This window comes from Rhinoderma darwinii, chromosome 4 (genome assembly GCF_050947455.1).
Source record: "Rhinoderma darwinii isolate aRhiDar2 chromosome 4, aRhiDar2.hap1, whole genome shotgun sequence".
In the NCBI taxonomy this organism is placed as follows: Eukaryota; Metazoa; Chordata; class Amphibia; order Anura; family Rhinodermatidae; genus Rhinoderma; species Rhinoderma darwinii.
The window spans coordinates 395,284,895-395,301,177 of record NC_134690.1 but is presented as its reverse complement, the minus strand read 5'-3'; the positions used below and the strand labels follow the sequence as shown (position 1 = coordinate 395,301,177).

The 16,283-nt window shown below is 36.0% G+C and overlaps 1 protein-coding gene across 1 annotated transcript in view; it reads left to right on the top strand.

Moving 5' to 3' along the window:
• The window catches only part of HHIPL2 (HHIP like 2), a 30,724-nt gene extending 17,860 nt beyond the window's left edge, over nt 1-12,864 (top strand). Inside the window, exons 8-9 of the mRNA XM_075863762.1 lie at nt 9,898-9,980; nt 11,789-12,864. Coding sequence (XP_075719877.1) covers nt 9,898-9,980; nt 11,789-12,864 — 1,159 coding nt within the window. The remainder of the gene's footprint in view (nt 1-9,897; nt 9,981-11,788) is intronic.
• Nucleotides 12,865-16,283: the final 3,419 nt, after the last annotated feature.

Genomic DNA, 16,283 nt, shown 5'->3' with positions numbered 1-16,283 from the left:
TATACATTATACGCTGGACACTTATATACATTATACGCAGGACACTTATATACATTATATGCAGGACACTTATATACATTATATGCAGGAGACTTCTATACATTATATGCGGGACACTTATATACATTATATGCGGGACACTTATATACATTATATGCGGGACACTTATATACATTATATGCGGGACACTTATATACATTATATGCGGGACACTTATATACATTATATGCAGGACACTTATATACATTATATGCGGGACACTTATATACATTATATGCGGGACACTTAGATACATTATATGCAGGACACTTCTATACATTATATGCAGGACACTTATATACATTATATTCAGGACACTTATATACATTATATGCGGGACACTTATATATATTATATGCGGGACACTTATATATATTATATGCAGGACACTTATATACATTATATGCAGGACACTTATATACATTATACGCGGGACACTTATATACATTATACGCAGGACACTTATATACATTATATGCAGGACACTTATATACATTATATGCAGGAGACTTCTATACATTATATGCGGGACACTTATATACATTATATGCGGGACACTTATATACATTATATGCGGGACACTTATATACATTATATGCGGGACACTTATATACATTATATGCGGGACACTTATATACATTATATGCGGGACACTTATATACATTATATGCGGGACACTTATATACATTATATGCGGGACACTTATATACATTATATGCGGGACACTTATATACATTATATGCGGGACACTTATATACATTATATGCGGGACACTTATATACATTATATGCGGGACACTTATATACATTATATGCGGGACACTTATATACATTATATGCGGGACACTTATATACATTATATGCGGGACACTTATATACATTATATGCGGGACACTTATATACATTATATGCGGGACACTTATATACATTATATGCAGGACACTTATATACATTATATGCGGGACACTTATATACATTATATGCGGGACACTTAGATACATTATATGCAGGACACTTCTATACATTATATGCAGGACACTTATATACATTATATTCAGGACACTTATATACATTATATGCGGGACACTTATATATATTATATGCGGGACACTTATATATATTATATGCAGGACACTTATATACATTATATGCAGGACACTTATATACATTATACGCGGGACACTTATATACATTATACGCAGGACACTTATATACATTATATGCAGGACACTTATATACATTATATGCAGGAGACTTCTATACATTATATGCGGGACACTTATATACATTATATGCGGGACACTTATATACATTATATGCGGGACACTTATATACATTATATGCGGGACACTTATATACATTATATGCGGGACACTTATATACATTATATGCGGGACACTTATATACATTATATGCGGGACACTTATATACATTATATGCGGGACACTTATATACATTATATGCGGGACACTTATATACATTATATGCGGGACACTTATATACATTATATGCGGGACACTTATATACATTATATGCGGGACACTTATATACATTATATGCGGGACACTTATATACATTATATGCGGGACACTTATATACATTATATGCGGGACACTTAGATACATTATATGCGGGACACTTATATACATTATATGCGGGACACTTATATACATTATATGCAGGACACTTATATACATTATATGCGGGACACTTATATACATTATATGCGGGACACTTATATACATTATACGCGGGACACTTATATACATTATACGCGGGACACTTATATACATTATATGCGGGACACTTATATACATTATATGCAGGACACTTATATACATTATATGCAGGACACTTATATACATTATATGCAGGAGACTTCTATACATTATATGCGGGACACTTATATACATTATATGCGGGACACATATACATTATATGCGGGACACTTATATACATTATATGCGGGACACTTATATACATTATATGCGGGACACTTATATACATTATATGCGGGACACTTATATACATTATATGCAGGACACTTATATACATTATATGCAGGACACTTATATACATTATGTTCGGGACACTTATATACATTATATGCAGGACACTTATATACATTATATGCAGGACACTTATATACATTATATGCAGGACACTTATATACATTATATGCGGGAGACTTCTATACATTATATGCGGGACACTTATATACATTATATGCGGGACACTTATATACATTATATGCGGGACACTTATATACATTATATGCGGGACACTTATATACATTATATGCGGGACACTTATATACATTATATGCGGGACACTTATATACATTATATGCAGGACACTTATATACATTATATGCGGGACACATATATATATTATATGCGGGACACTTAGATACATTATATGCGGGACACTTATATACATTATATGCGGGACACTTATATACATTATATGCAGGACACTTATATACATTATATGCGGGACACTTATATACATTATATGCAGGACACTTATATACATTATATGCGGGACACTTATATACATTATACGCGGGACACTTATATACATTATACGCGGGACACTTATATACATTATACGCAGGACACTTATATACATTATATGCAGGAGACTTCTATACATTATATGCGGGACACTTATATACATTATATGCGGGACACATATACATTATATGCGGGACACTTATATACATTATATGCGGGACACTTATATACATTATATGCGGGACACTTATATACATTATATGCGGGACACTTATATACATTATATGCGGGACACTTATATACATTATATGCGGGACACTTATATACATTATGTTCGGGACACTTATATACATTATATGCGGGACACTTATATACATTATATGCGGGACACTTATACACATTATATGCGGGACACTTATATACATTATATGTGGGACACTTATATACATTATATGCGGGACACTTATATACATTATATGCGGGACACTTATATGCAGGACACTTATATACATTATATGCAGGACACTTATATACATTATATGCAGGAGACTTCTATACATTATATGCGGGACACTTCTATACATTATATGCGGGACACTTCTATACATTATATACGGGACACTTCTATACATTATATGCGGGACACTTATATACATTATATGCGGGACACTTAAATACATTATATGCGGGACACTTATATACATTATATGCGGGACACTTATATACATTATATGGGGGACACTTATATACATTATATGCGGGACACTTCTATACATTATATGCGGGACACTTCTATACATTATATGCGGGACACTTCTATACATTATATGCGGGACACTTATATACATTATATGCGGGACACTTATATACATTATATGCGGGACACTTATATACATTATATGCGGGGCACTTATATACATTATATGCGGGACACTTATATACATTATATGCGGGACACTTATATACATTATATGCGGGACACTTATATACATTATATGCGGGACACTTATATACATTATATGCACGACACTTATATACATTATATGCGGGACACTTATATACATTATATACGGGACACTTATATACATTATATACGGGACACTTATATACATTATATGCGGGACACTTATATACATTATATGTGGGACACTTATATACATTATAATACGGGACACTTATATACATTATATGCGGGACACTTATATACATTATATGCGGGACACTTATATACATTATATGCGGGACACTTATATACATTATATGCGGGGCACTTATATACATTATATGCGGGACACTTATATACATTACATGCGGGGCACTTATATACATTATATGCGGGACACTTATATACATTATATGCGGGACACTTATATACATTATATGCGGGACACTTATATACATTATATGCGGGGCACTTATATACATGATATGCGGGACACTTATATACATTATATGCGGGACACTTATATACATTATATGCGGGACACTTATATACATTATATGCGGGACACATATACATTATATGCGGGACACTTATATACATTATATGCGGGACACTTATATACATTATATGCGGGACACTTATATACATTATATGCGGGACACTTATATACATTATATGCAGGACACTTATATACATTATATGCAGGACACTTATATACATTATATGCAGGACACTTATATACATTATGTTCGGGACACTTATATACATTATATGCAGGACACTTATATACATTATATGCAGGACACTTATATACATTATATGCAGGACACTTATATACATTATATGCGGGAGACTTCTATACATTATATGCGGGACACTTATATACATTATATGCGGGACACTTATATACATTATATGCGGGACACTTATATACATTATATGCGGGACACTTATATACATTATATGCGGGACACTTATATACATTATATGCGGGACACTTATATACATTATATGCGGGACACTTATATACATTATATGCGGGACACATATATATATTATATGCGGGACACTTAGATACATTATATGCGGGACACTTATATACATTATATGCAGGACACTTATATACATTATATGCGGGACACTTATATACATTATATGCGGGACACTTATATACAGGCGGGTACTGTAGTGATAATGGGAGATTTTAATTTCCGGGATATTAATTGGTGTCATGGTTCGGCTTCAACTGCAAAGGGGAGACATTTCCTCAACCTGTTGCAGGAAAATTTTATGGGCCAGTTTGTGGAAAACCCGACTAGAGGTGAAGCTCTGTTGGATCTGGTCATTTCTAATAATGCAGATCTTGTTGGGAATGTCAATGTTCGTGAAAACCTCGGTAACAGTGATCATAATATAGTTACATTTTACCTATACTGTAAAAAACAAACGCAGGCTGGGAGGGCAAAAACATTTAATTTTAAGAAAGCCAATTTCCCCAGGATGAGGGCTGCAATTCAGGATATAGACTGGGAAGAACTAATGTCAAATAATGGAACAAATGATAAATGGGAGATTTTCAAATCTACTTTGAGTTATTATAGTGCAAAATTTATTCCTACAGGTAATAACTATAAACGACTCAAATTAAACCCCACATGGCTTACACCTTCTGTGAAAGGGGCAATACATGACAAAAAAAGGGCATTTAAAAAATACAAATCTGAGGGTACAGCTGTAGCCTTTGTAAAATATAAAGAGCTTAATAAAATCTGTAAAAATGTAATAAAATTAGCAAAAATACAAAATGAAAGGCAGGTGGCCAAGGATAGTAAAACAAATCCTAAAAAATTCTTCAAGCATATAAATGCAAAAAAGCCAAGGTCTGAACATGTAGGACCCCTAGATAATGGTAATGGGGAGTTGATCACAGGGGATCAAGAGAAGGCAGAGTTACTAAATGGGTTCTTTAGCTCTGTATATACAACAGAAGAAAGAGCAGCTGATGTAGCCGGTGCCAGTGCTGTTAATCTATCAGTTGATATACTGAATTGGATGAATGTAGAGATGGTCCAAGCTAAATTAAATAAAATAAATGTGCACAAGGCTCCGGGACCAGATGGGTTACACCCTAGAATTCTTAAAGAGCTTAGTTCAGTTATTTCTGTCCCCCTTTTCATAATATTCAGAGAATCTCTAGTGACTGGTATAGTGCCAAGGGACTGGCGCAGGGCAAATGTGGTGCCTATTTTCAAAAAGGGCTCTAGGTCTTCCCCGGGTAATTATAGACCAGTAAGCTTAACATCCATCGTGGGGAAAATGTTTGAGGGGCTATTGAGGGACTATATACAGGATTATGTGACAATAAATAGCATTATAAGTGACAGCCAGCACGGTTTTACTAAGGACAGAAGTTGTCAAACTAACCTAATCTGTTTTTATGAAGAGGTGAGCAGAAGTCTAGACAGAGGGGCCGCTGTGGATTTAGTGTTTTTAGACTTTGCAAAGGCATTTGACACTGTCCCCCATAGACGCCTAATGGGTAAATTAAGGACTATAGGTTTAGAAAATATAGTTTGTAATTGGATTGAGAATTGGCTCAAGGACCGTATCCAGAGAGTTGTGGTCAATGATTCCTACTCTGAATGGTCCCCGGTTATAAGTGGTGTACCCCAGGGTTCAGTGCTGGGACCACTATTATTCAACTTATTTATTAATGATATAGAGGAAGGGATTAATAGCACTATTTCTATTTTTGCAGATGACACCAAGCTATGTAATATAGTTCAGACTATGGAAGATGTTCATGAATTACAGGCAGATTTAAACAAACTAAGTGTTTGGGCGTCCACTTCGCAAATTAAGTTTAATGTAGATAAATGTAAAGTTATGCATCTTGGTACCAACAACCTGCATGCATCATATGTCCTAGGGGGCGCTACACTGGCGGATTCACTTGTTGAGAAGGATCTGGGTGTACTTGTAAATCATAAACTCAATAACAGCATGCAGTGTCAATCAGCTGCTTCAAAGGCCAGCAGGATATTGTCGTGTATTAAAAGAGGCATGGACTCGCGGGACAGGGATGTAATAATGCCACTTTACAAAGCATTAGTGAGGCCTCATCTAGAATATGCAGTTCAGTTCTGGGCTCCAGTTCATAGAAAGGATGAAAAAATACAAAGAAGAGCAACGAAGCTAATAAGGGGCATGGAGAATTTAAGTTATGAGGAAAGATTGAAAGAATTAAACCTATTTAGCCTTGAAAAAAGAAGACTAAGGGGGGACATGATTAACTTATATAAATATATTAATGGCACATACAAAAAATATGGTGAAATCCTGTTCCTTGTAAAACCCCCTCAAAAAACAAGGGGGCACTCCCTCCGTCTGGAGAAAAAAAGGTTCAAGCTGCAGAGGCGACAAGGCTTCTTTACAGTGAGAACTGTGAATTTATGGAATAGCCTACCGCAGGAGCTGGTCACAGCAGGGACAGTAGATGGCTTTAAAAAAGGGTTAGATAATTTCCTAGAACAAAAAAATATTAGCTCCTATGTGTAGAAATTTTTCCTTCCCTTTTCCCTTCCCTTGGTTGAACTTGATGGACATGTGTCTTTTTTCAGCCGTACTAACTATGTAACTATGTAACTATGTAACTATATGCGGGACACTTATATACATTATATGCGGGACACTTATATACATTATACGCGGGACACTTATATACATTATATGCAGGACACTTATATACATTATATGCAGGACACTTATATACATTATATGCAGGACACTTATATACATTATATGCAGGAGACTTCTATACATTATATGCGGGACACTTATATACATTATATGCGGGACACATATACATTATATGCGGGACACTTATATACATTATATGCGGGACACTTATATACATTATATGCGGGACACTTATATACATTATATGCGGGACACTTATATACATTATATGCAGGACACTTATATACATTATATGCAGGACACTTATATACATTATGTTCGGGACACTTATATACATTATGTTCGGGACACTTATATACATTATATGCGGGACACTTATATACATTATATGCGGGACACTTATACACATTATATGCGGGACACTTATATACATTATATGTGGGACACTTATATACATTATATGCGGGACACTTATATACATTATATGCAGGACACTTATATACATTATATGCAGGACACTTATATACATTATATGCAGGACACTTATATACATTATATGCAGGAGACTTCTATACATTATATGCGGGACACTTCTATACATTATATGCGGGACACTTCTATACATTATATGCGGGACACTTATATAAATTATATGCGGGATACTTATATACATTATATGCGGGACACTTATATACATTATACGCAGGACACTTATATACATTATATGCAGGACACTTATATACATTATATGCAGGACACTTATATACATTATATGCGGGACACTTATATACATTATATGCGGGACACTTATATACATTATATGCGGGACACTTATATACATTATATGCGGGACACTTATATACATTATATGCGGGACACTTATATACATTATATGCAGGACACTTATATACATTATATGCAGGACACTTATATACATTATATGCAGGACACTTATATACATTATATGCAGGAGACTTCTATACATTATATGCGGGACACTTCTATACATTATATGCGGGACACTTCTATACATTATATGCGGGACACTTATATACATTATATGCAGGACACTTATATACATTATACGCGGGACACTTATATACATTATACGCAGGACACTTATATACATTATATGCAGGACACTTATATACATTATATGCAGGAGACTTCTATACATTATATGCGGGACACTTATATACATTATATGCGGGACACTTATATACATTATATGCGGGACACTTATATACATTATATGCGGGACACTTATATACATTATATGCAGGACACTTATATACATTATATGCGGGACACTTATATACATTATATGCGGGACATTTATATACATTATATGCGGGACACTTATATACATTATATGCGGGACACTTATATACATTATATGCGGGACACTTATATACATTATATGCAGGACACTTATATACATTATATGCGGGACACATATATATTATACGCGGGACACTTAGATACATTATATGCGGGACACTTATATACATTATATGCAGGACACTTATATACATTATATGCAGGACACTTATATACATTATATGCGGGACACTTCTATACATTATATGCAGGACACTTATATACATTATATGCGGGACACTTATATACATTATACGCGGGACACTTGTATACATTATATGCGGGACACTTATATACATTATATGCAGCACACTTTATATAGCACATGGGTCGTGACATGATTTCCCATACCTCCAAAATTTAAAGTATCGCAAAGAGGGACAACTGATGCGGCGCACGTAGCACAGCACATCAATTTTTTTTCACTTCTAACCGCGCCGAATCTTCACCCATACACACCCGGTTCAGCCCACACAGTATCATGCTCCAGTGGAACCCCTGCACAGTATAATGCCAAATAGCTGCCCCCACACAATATAATGCCCCCATACAGTATAATACCATCATAGATGCACCCATACAGTGTAAAGCCAACACATATTCCCCCATACAGTATAATGCCCCATAGCTGCCCCATACAGTATAATACCCACACAGATGCCCCATACAGTATAATGCCCCATATTGACACAATGCCCCTATAGATAGTGCCACAGTTCCCACTGTAGATAGTGCCCACATAGATGGTGCCAGTGCCCACATACCACCATTGTGCCCACATATAAAGTGCCAGTGCCCACATATAAAGTGCCCATGTAGATAGTGCAACAGTGCTCACATATAAAGTGCCAGTGCCCATGTAGATAGTGCCACACCCCCTTGAATATAGAGCCACTATGCCTGTAGATAGGGCTAACCCCCCCTGTAGCTCCACCCTGCCTGTAGAATGACGTATGAGGATACGTAGCGTCAGTGAATGTGAAGTGCGAATGCATGCGCAGTTCCTTTGCGTATACGCATGCGCAGTTCCTCTTGCGCTGTAATCTGCTTTTATGTTTGATAAAGACCCAATATGGGTTGAAATGTTGCAAGTTTTTCTATGCTAGGTGAATAAATATTAACACATTTTTCGGAATCGCGGAGTGCTGCGGTTCCTTTCATCTCTATTGTAAATAAGCCGTCTCCTTGGACCTGGGCCATTTTTCCTGTGTGCGCCACCTACTATTGGGGATTAGTACTTTCCTCCTTATAATGTATACATGGCTGTGCTGACGATTTCTTAGAATTCCTTGTTATTAGTGTCAACTTTTTGTTTTTTTAGGAGAGCGCCCCCTGGAAAATGTACATACAGACCTATGCCAGTGAGAACAAGAAGTAAAGTCATTCCATTTGTTCCACGTGAAAGTAAGCAAATTTAATGGAAGAAAGTTGTGGTCATTATTTTTAAAGGAACCCTACCAGAGTAAAGGCCCACTAGCATACATTAAAATATGTAACAAAAAGTTTTTTTCTTTTAAAACTTTAATTCTATGTTGAGAAGTCAATGTCCACGACACCATCTTGTTTTTATGTCCAAAATGATGTGCTGATCAATTTCTTAATAAAGCTTTATAGAGATCAGAGCGTCTAAATCCCCAACACGTTAAATGATACATTTCTGTCTGCCTTCAGCCACCACTAGGGGGAGTTCATGAGTCTAACACATACTGTTTATGCATTGAACTCAATTATAACACAGAATGAAGTAAGCTCCATCTAGTGGCAGCTATAGGCAGGATTTTATCATTTAATTCTCCTATAAAAAGAGAATTTGGAACTCTGTATCAGAAAAACAGAGCTCTGTCCACTCCATCGATATATTATAAAATGTTAGACCTATTTAAAGAGGACCTGTCACCTCTCCTGACATGTCTGTTTAAGTAAATAACTGTATTCCTCATGAAATAATAATTAGGACAACAATGCACGGGACCCACTCTATGAGCCATAGCGGAGAGCAGCTAACAAGCAGTGACTCGTCCATCCATGTATTACATAGGTGGAAGAATCTTCCTCAGCTATTTGCCAGGGTTCTTGACTCTCAAATTAAATGGGTGTTATTAGAGAAAACCCATTTAAGTTATCTTTGACTAAGATTATTTTTCCTCTCTTCGAATGTCCTCAGTTTTAAGGGCTGTGGATAGAACATCATGGGAATGACAATAGCAGCAGGAGAGGAGTGTGCTGGTATTGTGGGAGGCAGTGACCTGTCCACTCGCGTAATGATGTTAGTGAGGACAAGACTGTAATGTGTGGAGGGGAATAGAGATCACAGACAGAGAAAGTAGAAAAGGATCACCAAAGAAAAGGCTATTTCAGTAGATGGATGTGGTCAGTTTGCCTAGGGTTCCTTCGGCCCAACCTCCCCCTCTTTTGGGCTCATCGTGCCATAAGATAAAGACCCTAGTGGTAAGTGATTGTCTCCAAAGTCACCTCCAAATGAGGTTATCTTCTACTGAACCTTTCGGGTCATTGTACTCACGTGGGCCAGTCCAACCCTGGATGTGAGATTGAAATACACTATTGAAATGCCTGCTGCCACATCTAAGAATCATCCACAATATCTGTATAGTATAATAACTTTATAATACCTTTATAAAAGAAGATTGAAATCACATTACATCTCATAAAAAAATGTAACCAACATAGCCAATATCGGTCCTGATAGAGGGCAGCAGAGGGGGAGTGTTCTGATCTTGTGGGAGGCAGTGACCTGTCTACTAATGTGATTATGTAAGAACTAATCGGACTGCATGTGACATTGGCAGTGTAATTATATGATATGGGGAACTAGGACAAGTCACAAACTGAGAAGTAGATCATGGAAGAATTAGAGTCCTCCAGCAGAATGTGGTACTGTAGTTCAGGAAATAAGTCCCTTGTTTTAGTCCATGTGATTATGTAAACGACAACAAGGGTTCATGTGACGGGGCAATGTCAAAAAGTGGGTAGAACATTTTGAAACCAGTAAGATCATAGGATTAATCACAACGCCTTACCCCTAAAGATGGGAGGCCAAATCCGGTTCTATTCATCCAATATCAGTTCTACATTGATTATCGGTCACATGCTGAAATTCGATAGCATGTGTCCACTCCACTAACGCTTACAGATCTTGCAGCTTTATTACTTTAAAGTCAGCCATTTTATACTGACCTTCTATTTTGTTCCAGGGACAGTTCTTGAAATTCTTAGTGAAGAAAGTAAGCCACCAATCAAGAAGCCTATTAAAGTAACACCAAAACTACAGAAAACTACTACTAAAGCTCCTGCTAAGATTACCACCACAAAAACACCCATTGCCACTGAACATTCAACCACCGAGGTAACAAAGAGGCCTACGGAGATGACTGTCAATAAAATAGAACCAACTCAAGAAATAAAGATGTCCCCTGTGACCACTAGCCAAACACCATCTTCCACCGCCAGATTAAAGAAGCCTACAAAAACTAAGAATGAAAAAACAAAAAAGACAACTAAAAAACCATTGCCTACCCAACGAGCAAAGAAGCCTTCTAAGGATGTGATCAAGAAACCATCTCCAACAAGGCAACCAAGGCCAACTGAGGACATGTTGACTAAACCTCCATCTGTTGAGCCCTTACAACCCAGTATACCCCAAGTTAAGGAGCCCTCAATATCCAATAGTGTTTTGTCACCTTCTAAGCCAAATTTAGATAAACCCTTACCTACAAAGACCTCCAAGACAGTGAAGCCGACAAAGATTTCAAAGCTTAAACTAAAAGATAAGAACTCAAAACATAATGTGTCAAAACCAAATAAATCTAAAGTTCTTGTTAACAACAAGGAAAACGCGGAAATCTTCTTGCAGGACAAAACCAAAAAGCAAAAAAAGAAGACGAAACCAACACCTAAACCTGTTGTCCCATCTTCAGCAGAAAGCAACTTAGCATTTTCCTTCAGAAAACAAGCAAGTAAAAGAAACACAAATAAAAAAAATAATGTGAGAGAATCATCTCCAACTTGGCAGGCTACAAGGCCAACTGAAGATCTGCTGACTAGACTTCCACACATTGAGGACACAAAGCCAACCAAGGCCACTTTCAACCAATACTCAATAACAGAACATACCACACTGCCTCCTGAGCCTGGTTTAAAAAACACTTTTCCCACCAAGACCTCACGGAAACTCAAGCCTACAAAAATTCCAAAAATAAAACATAAAATATCAAAACCAACTGTGCCTCAAGCTGGAGAAAACAATAATGAAAAAAAGGAAACGTTTTGAAGGAAAAGACAAAAAAAATCAAAACAGAAAAAAAAACAAGACTAACACCTCAACCCATTGAGACATCTTCTGTAGAGAGCAATTTGGAATTCTCCTACGGAACAAAAAAGACACAAACAAAAGAACTGATGTAAGAGGATAGATATATACAGTTGCCTCCTTACCCAGCACGTCATGTCCATCTAATGAAGACCTATGATATGAATGATGAGGAATGCCTGGGGATCGGAGACTTCATGTCAACACCAAAAAGTATCTTAAGGGTATGTTCACACGGCGGGGGTCCGTAACGGCTGAAATTACGGGGATGTTTCAGCCTGAAAACATCCCCGTAATTTCAGCCGTACCGGCATGTGCAGGCGCTTGAACGCCGCGTCAATTACGGCCGTAATTAGCGCTGCTATTCATTGGAGTCAATGAATAGCGGCTCCAATTACGGCCAAAGAAGTGACAGGTCACTTCTTCTACGCGGGCGTCTATTTACGCGCCGTCATTTGACAGCGGCGCGTAAATATACGCCTCGTGTGAACAGACAAACGTCTGCCCATTGCTTTCAATGGGCAGATGTTTGTCAGCGCTATTGAGGCGCTATTTTCAGACGTAATTCGGGGCAAAAACGCCCGAATTACGTCCGTAAATAGGCCGTGTGAACATACCCTAATTCTCTTGCTCTTAAAAATGAACACATTTGGAAAATACTGTGGTAGTCTATAAAGAAAAAACAAACAATATAAAAAAGAAACAAAAACTCTAATCCCGAGGTGCCGTATAAGAACATCAATATTGGTATATCGTCCTTTTTGACCAAAAAAATGTAGTACCTCATATCCACAATCAGTGCCTATTCAGTAAATTTTGAGAGGTAGAGGAGTACTTGTCATCCAAATCCACAAAGTCATATATATCAAAGTGCAATTCCAGTCAGTTATAATAATTATGTCATGTGATCTGATCCATCTATATTCTTGTCTTGTATTTTAGTAGTTTTATTCTTCTACATAGGTGGCAGTATTACAGTAGTTATAGTCTTACCTATAGGGGGCAGTAATTTAGTAGTTATATCCTTGTACATAGGGGGAAGTATTATAGTAGCTATTTTCCTATACATAGGGGGCAGTATTATAGTAGTTATATTCTTGTATATAGGGGGCAGTATTATAGTAGTTATATTCTTGTATATAGGGGCAGTATTATAGTAATTATATTCTTGTATATAGGGGCAGTATTATATTAGTTATATTCTTGTATATAGGGGGCAGTATTATAGTAGTTATATTCTTGTATATATGGAGCAGTATTATAGTAGTTATATTCTTGTATATAGGGGCAGTATTATAGTAGTTATATTCTTGTATATAGGAGGCAGTATTATAGTAGTTACATTCTGGTACATAGGGGGCAGTATTATAGTAGTTATATTCTTGTATATAGGGGGTAGTATTATAGTAGTTACATTCTGGTACATAGGGGGCAGTATTATAGAAGTTATATTCTTGTATATAGGGGGCAGTATTATAGTGTTTATATTCTTGTATATAGGGGCAGTATTATAGTAGTTATATTCTTGTATATATGGGGCAGTATTATAGTAGTTATATTCTTGTATATAGGAGACAGTATTATAGTAGGTATATTCCTGTATATAGGGGGCAGTATTATAGTAGTTATATTCTTGTATATAGGGGCAGTATTATAGTAGTTATATTCTTGTATATAGGGGGCACTATTATAGTAGTTATATTCTTGTACATAGGAGCAGTATTACAGTAGTTATATTCTTGTATATAGGGGGCAGTATTATAGTAGTTATATTCTTGTATATAGGAGCAGTATTATAGTAGTTATATTCTTGTATATAGGAGCAGTATTATAGTAGTTATATTCTTGTATATAGGGGGCAGTATTACAGTAGTTATATTCTTGTATATAGGGGGCACTATTATAGTAGTTATATTCTTGTATATAGGGGCAGTATTATAGTAGTTATATTCTTGTATATAGGGAGCAGTATTATAGTAGTTATATTCTTGTATATAGGGGGCAGTATTATAGCAGTTATATTCTTGTATATAGGGAGCAGTATTATAGCAGTTATATTCTTGTATATAGGGAGCAGTATTATAGTAATTATATTCTTGTGTATAGGAGCAGTATTATAGTAGATATATTCTTGTATATAGGAGGCAGTATTATAGTAGATATATTCTTGTATATAGGGGCAGTATTATAGTAGTTATATTCTTGTATATAGGGGCAGTATTAGAGTAGTTATACTCTTGTATATAGGGGCAGTATTATAGTAGTTATATTCTTGTATATAGGGGCAGTATTATAGTAGTTATATTCTTGTATATAGGAGCAGTATTATAGTAGTTATATTCTTGTATATAGGAGCAGTATTATAGCAGTTATATTCTTGTACATAGGGGCAGTATTATAGTAGTTATATTCTTGTATATAGGGGCAGTATTATAGTAGTTATATTCTTGTATATAGGGGCAGTATTATAGTAGTTATATTCTTGTATATAGGGGGCAGTATTATAGTAGTTATATTCTTGTATATAGAGGCAGTATTATAGTAGATATATTCTTGTATATAGGAGGCAGTATTATAGTAGATATATTCTTGTATATAGGGGCAGTATTATAGTAGTTATATTCTTGTATATAGGGGGCAGTATTATAGCAGTTATATTCTTGTATATAGGGAGCAGTATTATAGCAGTTATATTCTTGTATATAGGGAGCAGTATTATAGCAGTTATATTCTTGTGTATAGGAGCAGTATTATAGTAGTTATATTCTTGTAGATAGGGGGTAGTAGTATAGTAGGTATATTTTTGTATATAGGGGGCAGTATTATAGCAGTTATATTCTCGTAGATAGGGGGTAGTATTATAGTAGGTATATCTTTGTATATAGGGAGCAGTATTTTAGCAGTTAAATCCTTACCTATAGGGGGCAGTATTTTAGTAGTTATATTATTGTAGATAGGGGAATTACCCTTTAAATGGATATCCTGATATACCGTATGTGTCTTGTTTTCCCAAAAGAGTCCTATAAGAATCCTGTTGTCATCTCTTTGGATATGCTTACTGTATTATGTTAATATTAACAGTGGAAATGGTCTTCAACTAAAAGGCAGCAGAGAAATAACCCATATGTACATCCGGAGGACAGGAGTTACACAAATTCATAATACTGTATTTGCGTAGAATTCCGATCTGTATATATTCGTCTCCTGTTTGTATAGATAGATCCTTGCTCGTCTGCAGTCATATTTTGAAAAATAAATGTCCAATTTATCATTTGGAAATCTCCTTATTGTGGCCTCTTCATATATCTGATCTGTCCTTCTATTACAAAGCACAGAAAGGAATGGAACTCATTACATGTTCACTTGGGTCTGGGCATAAC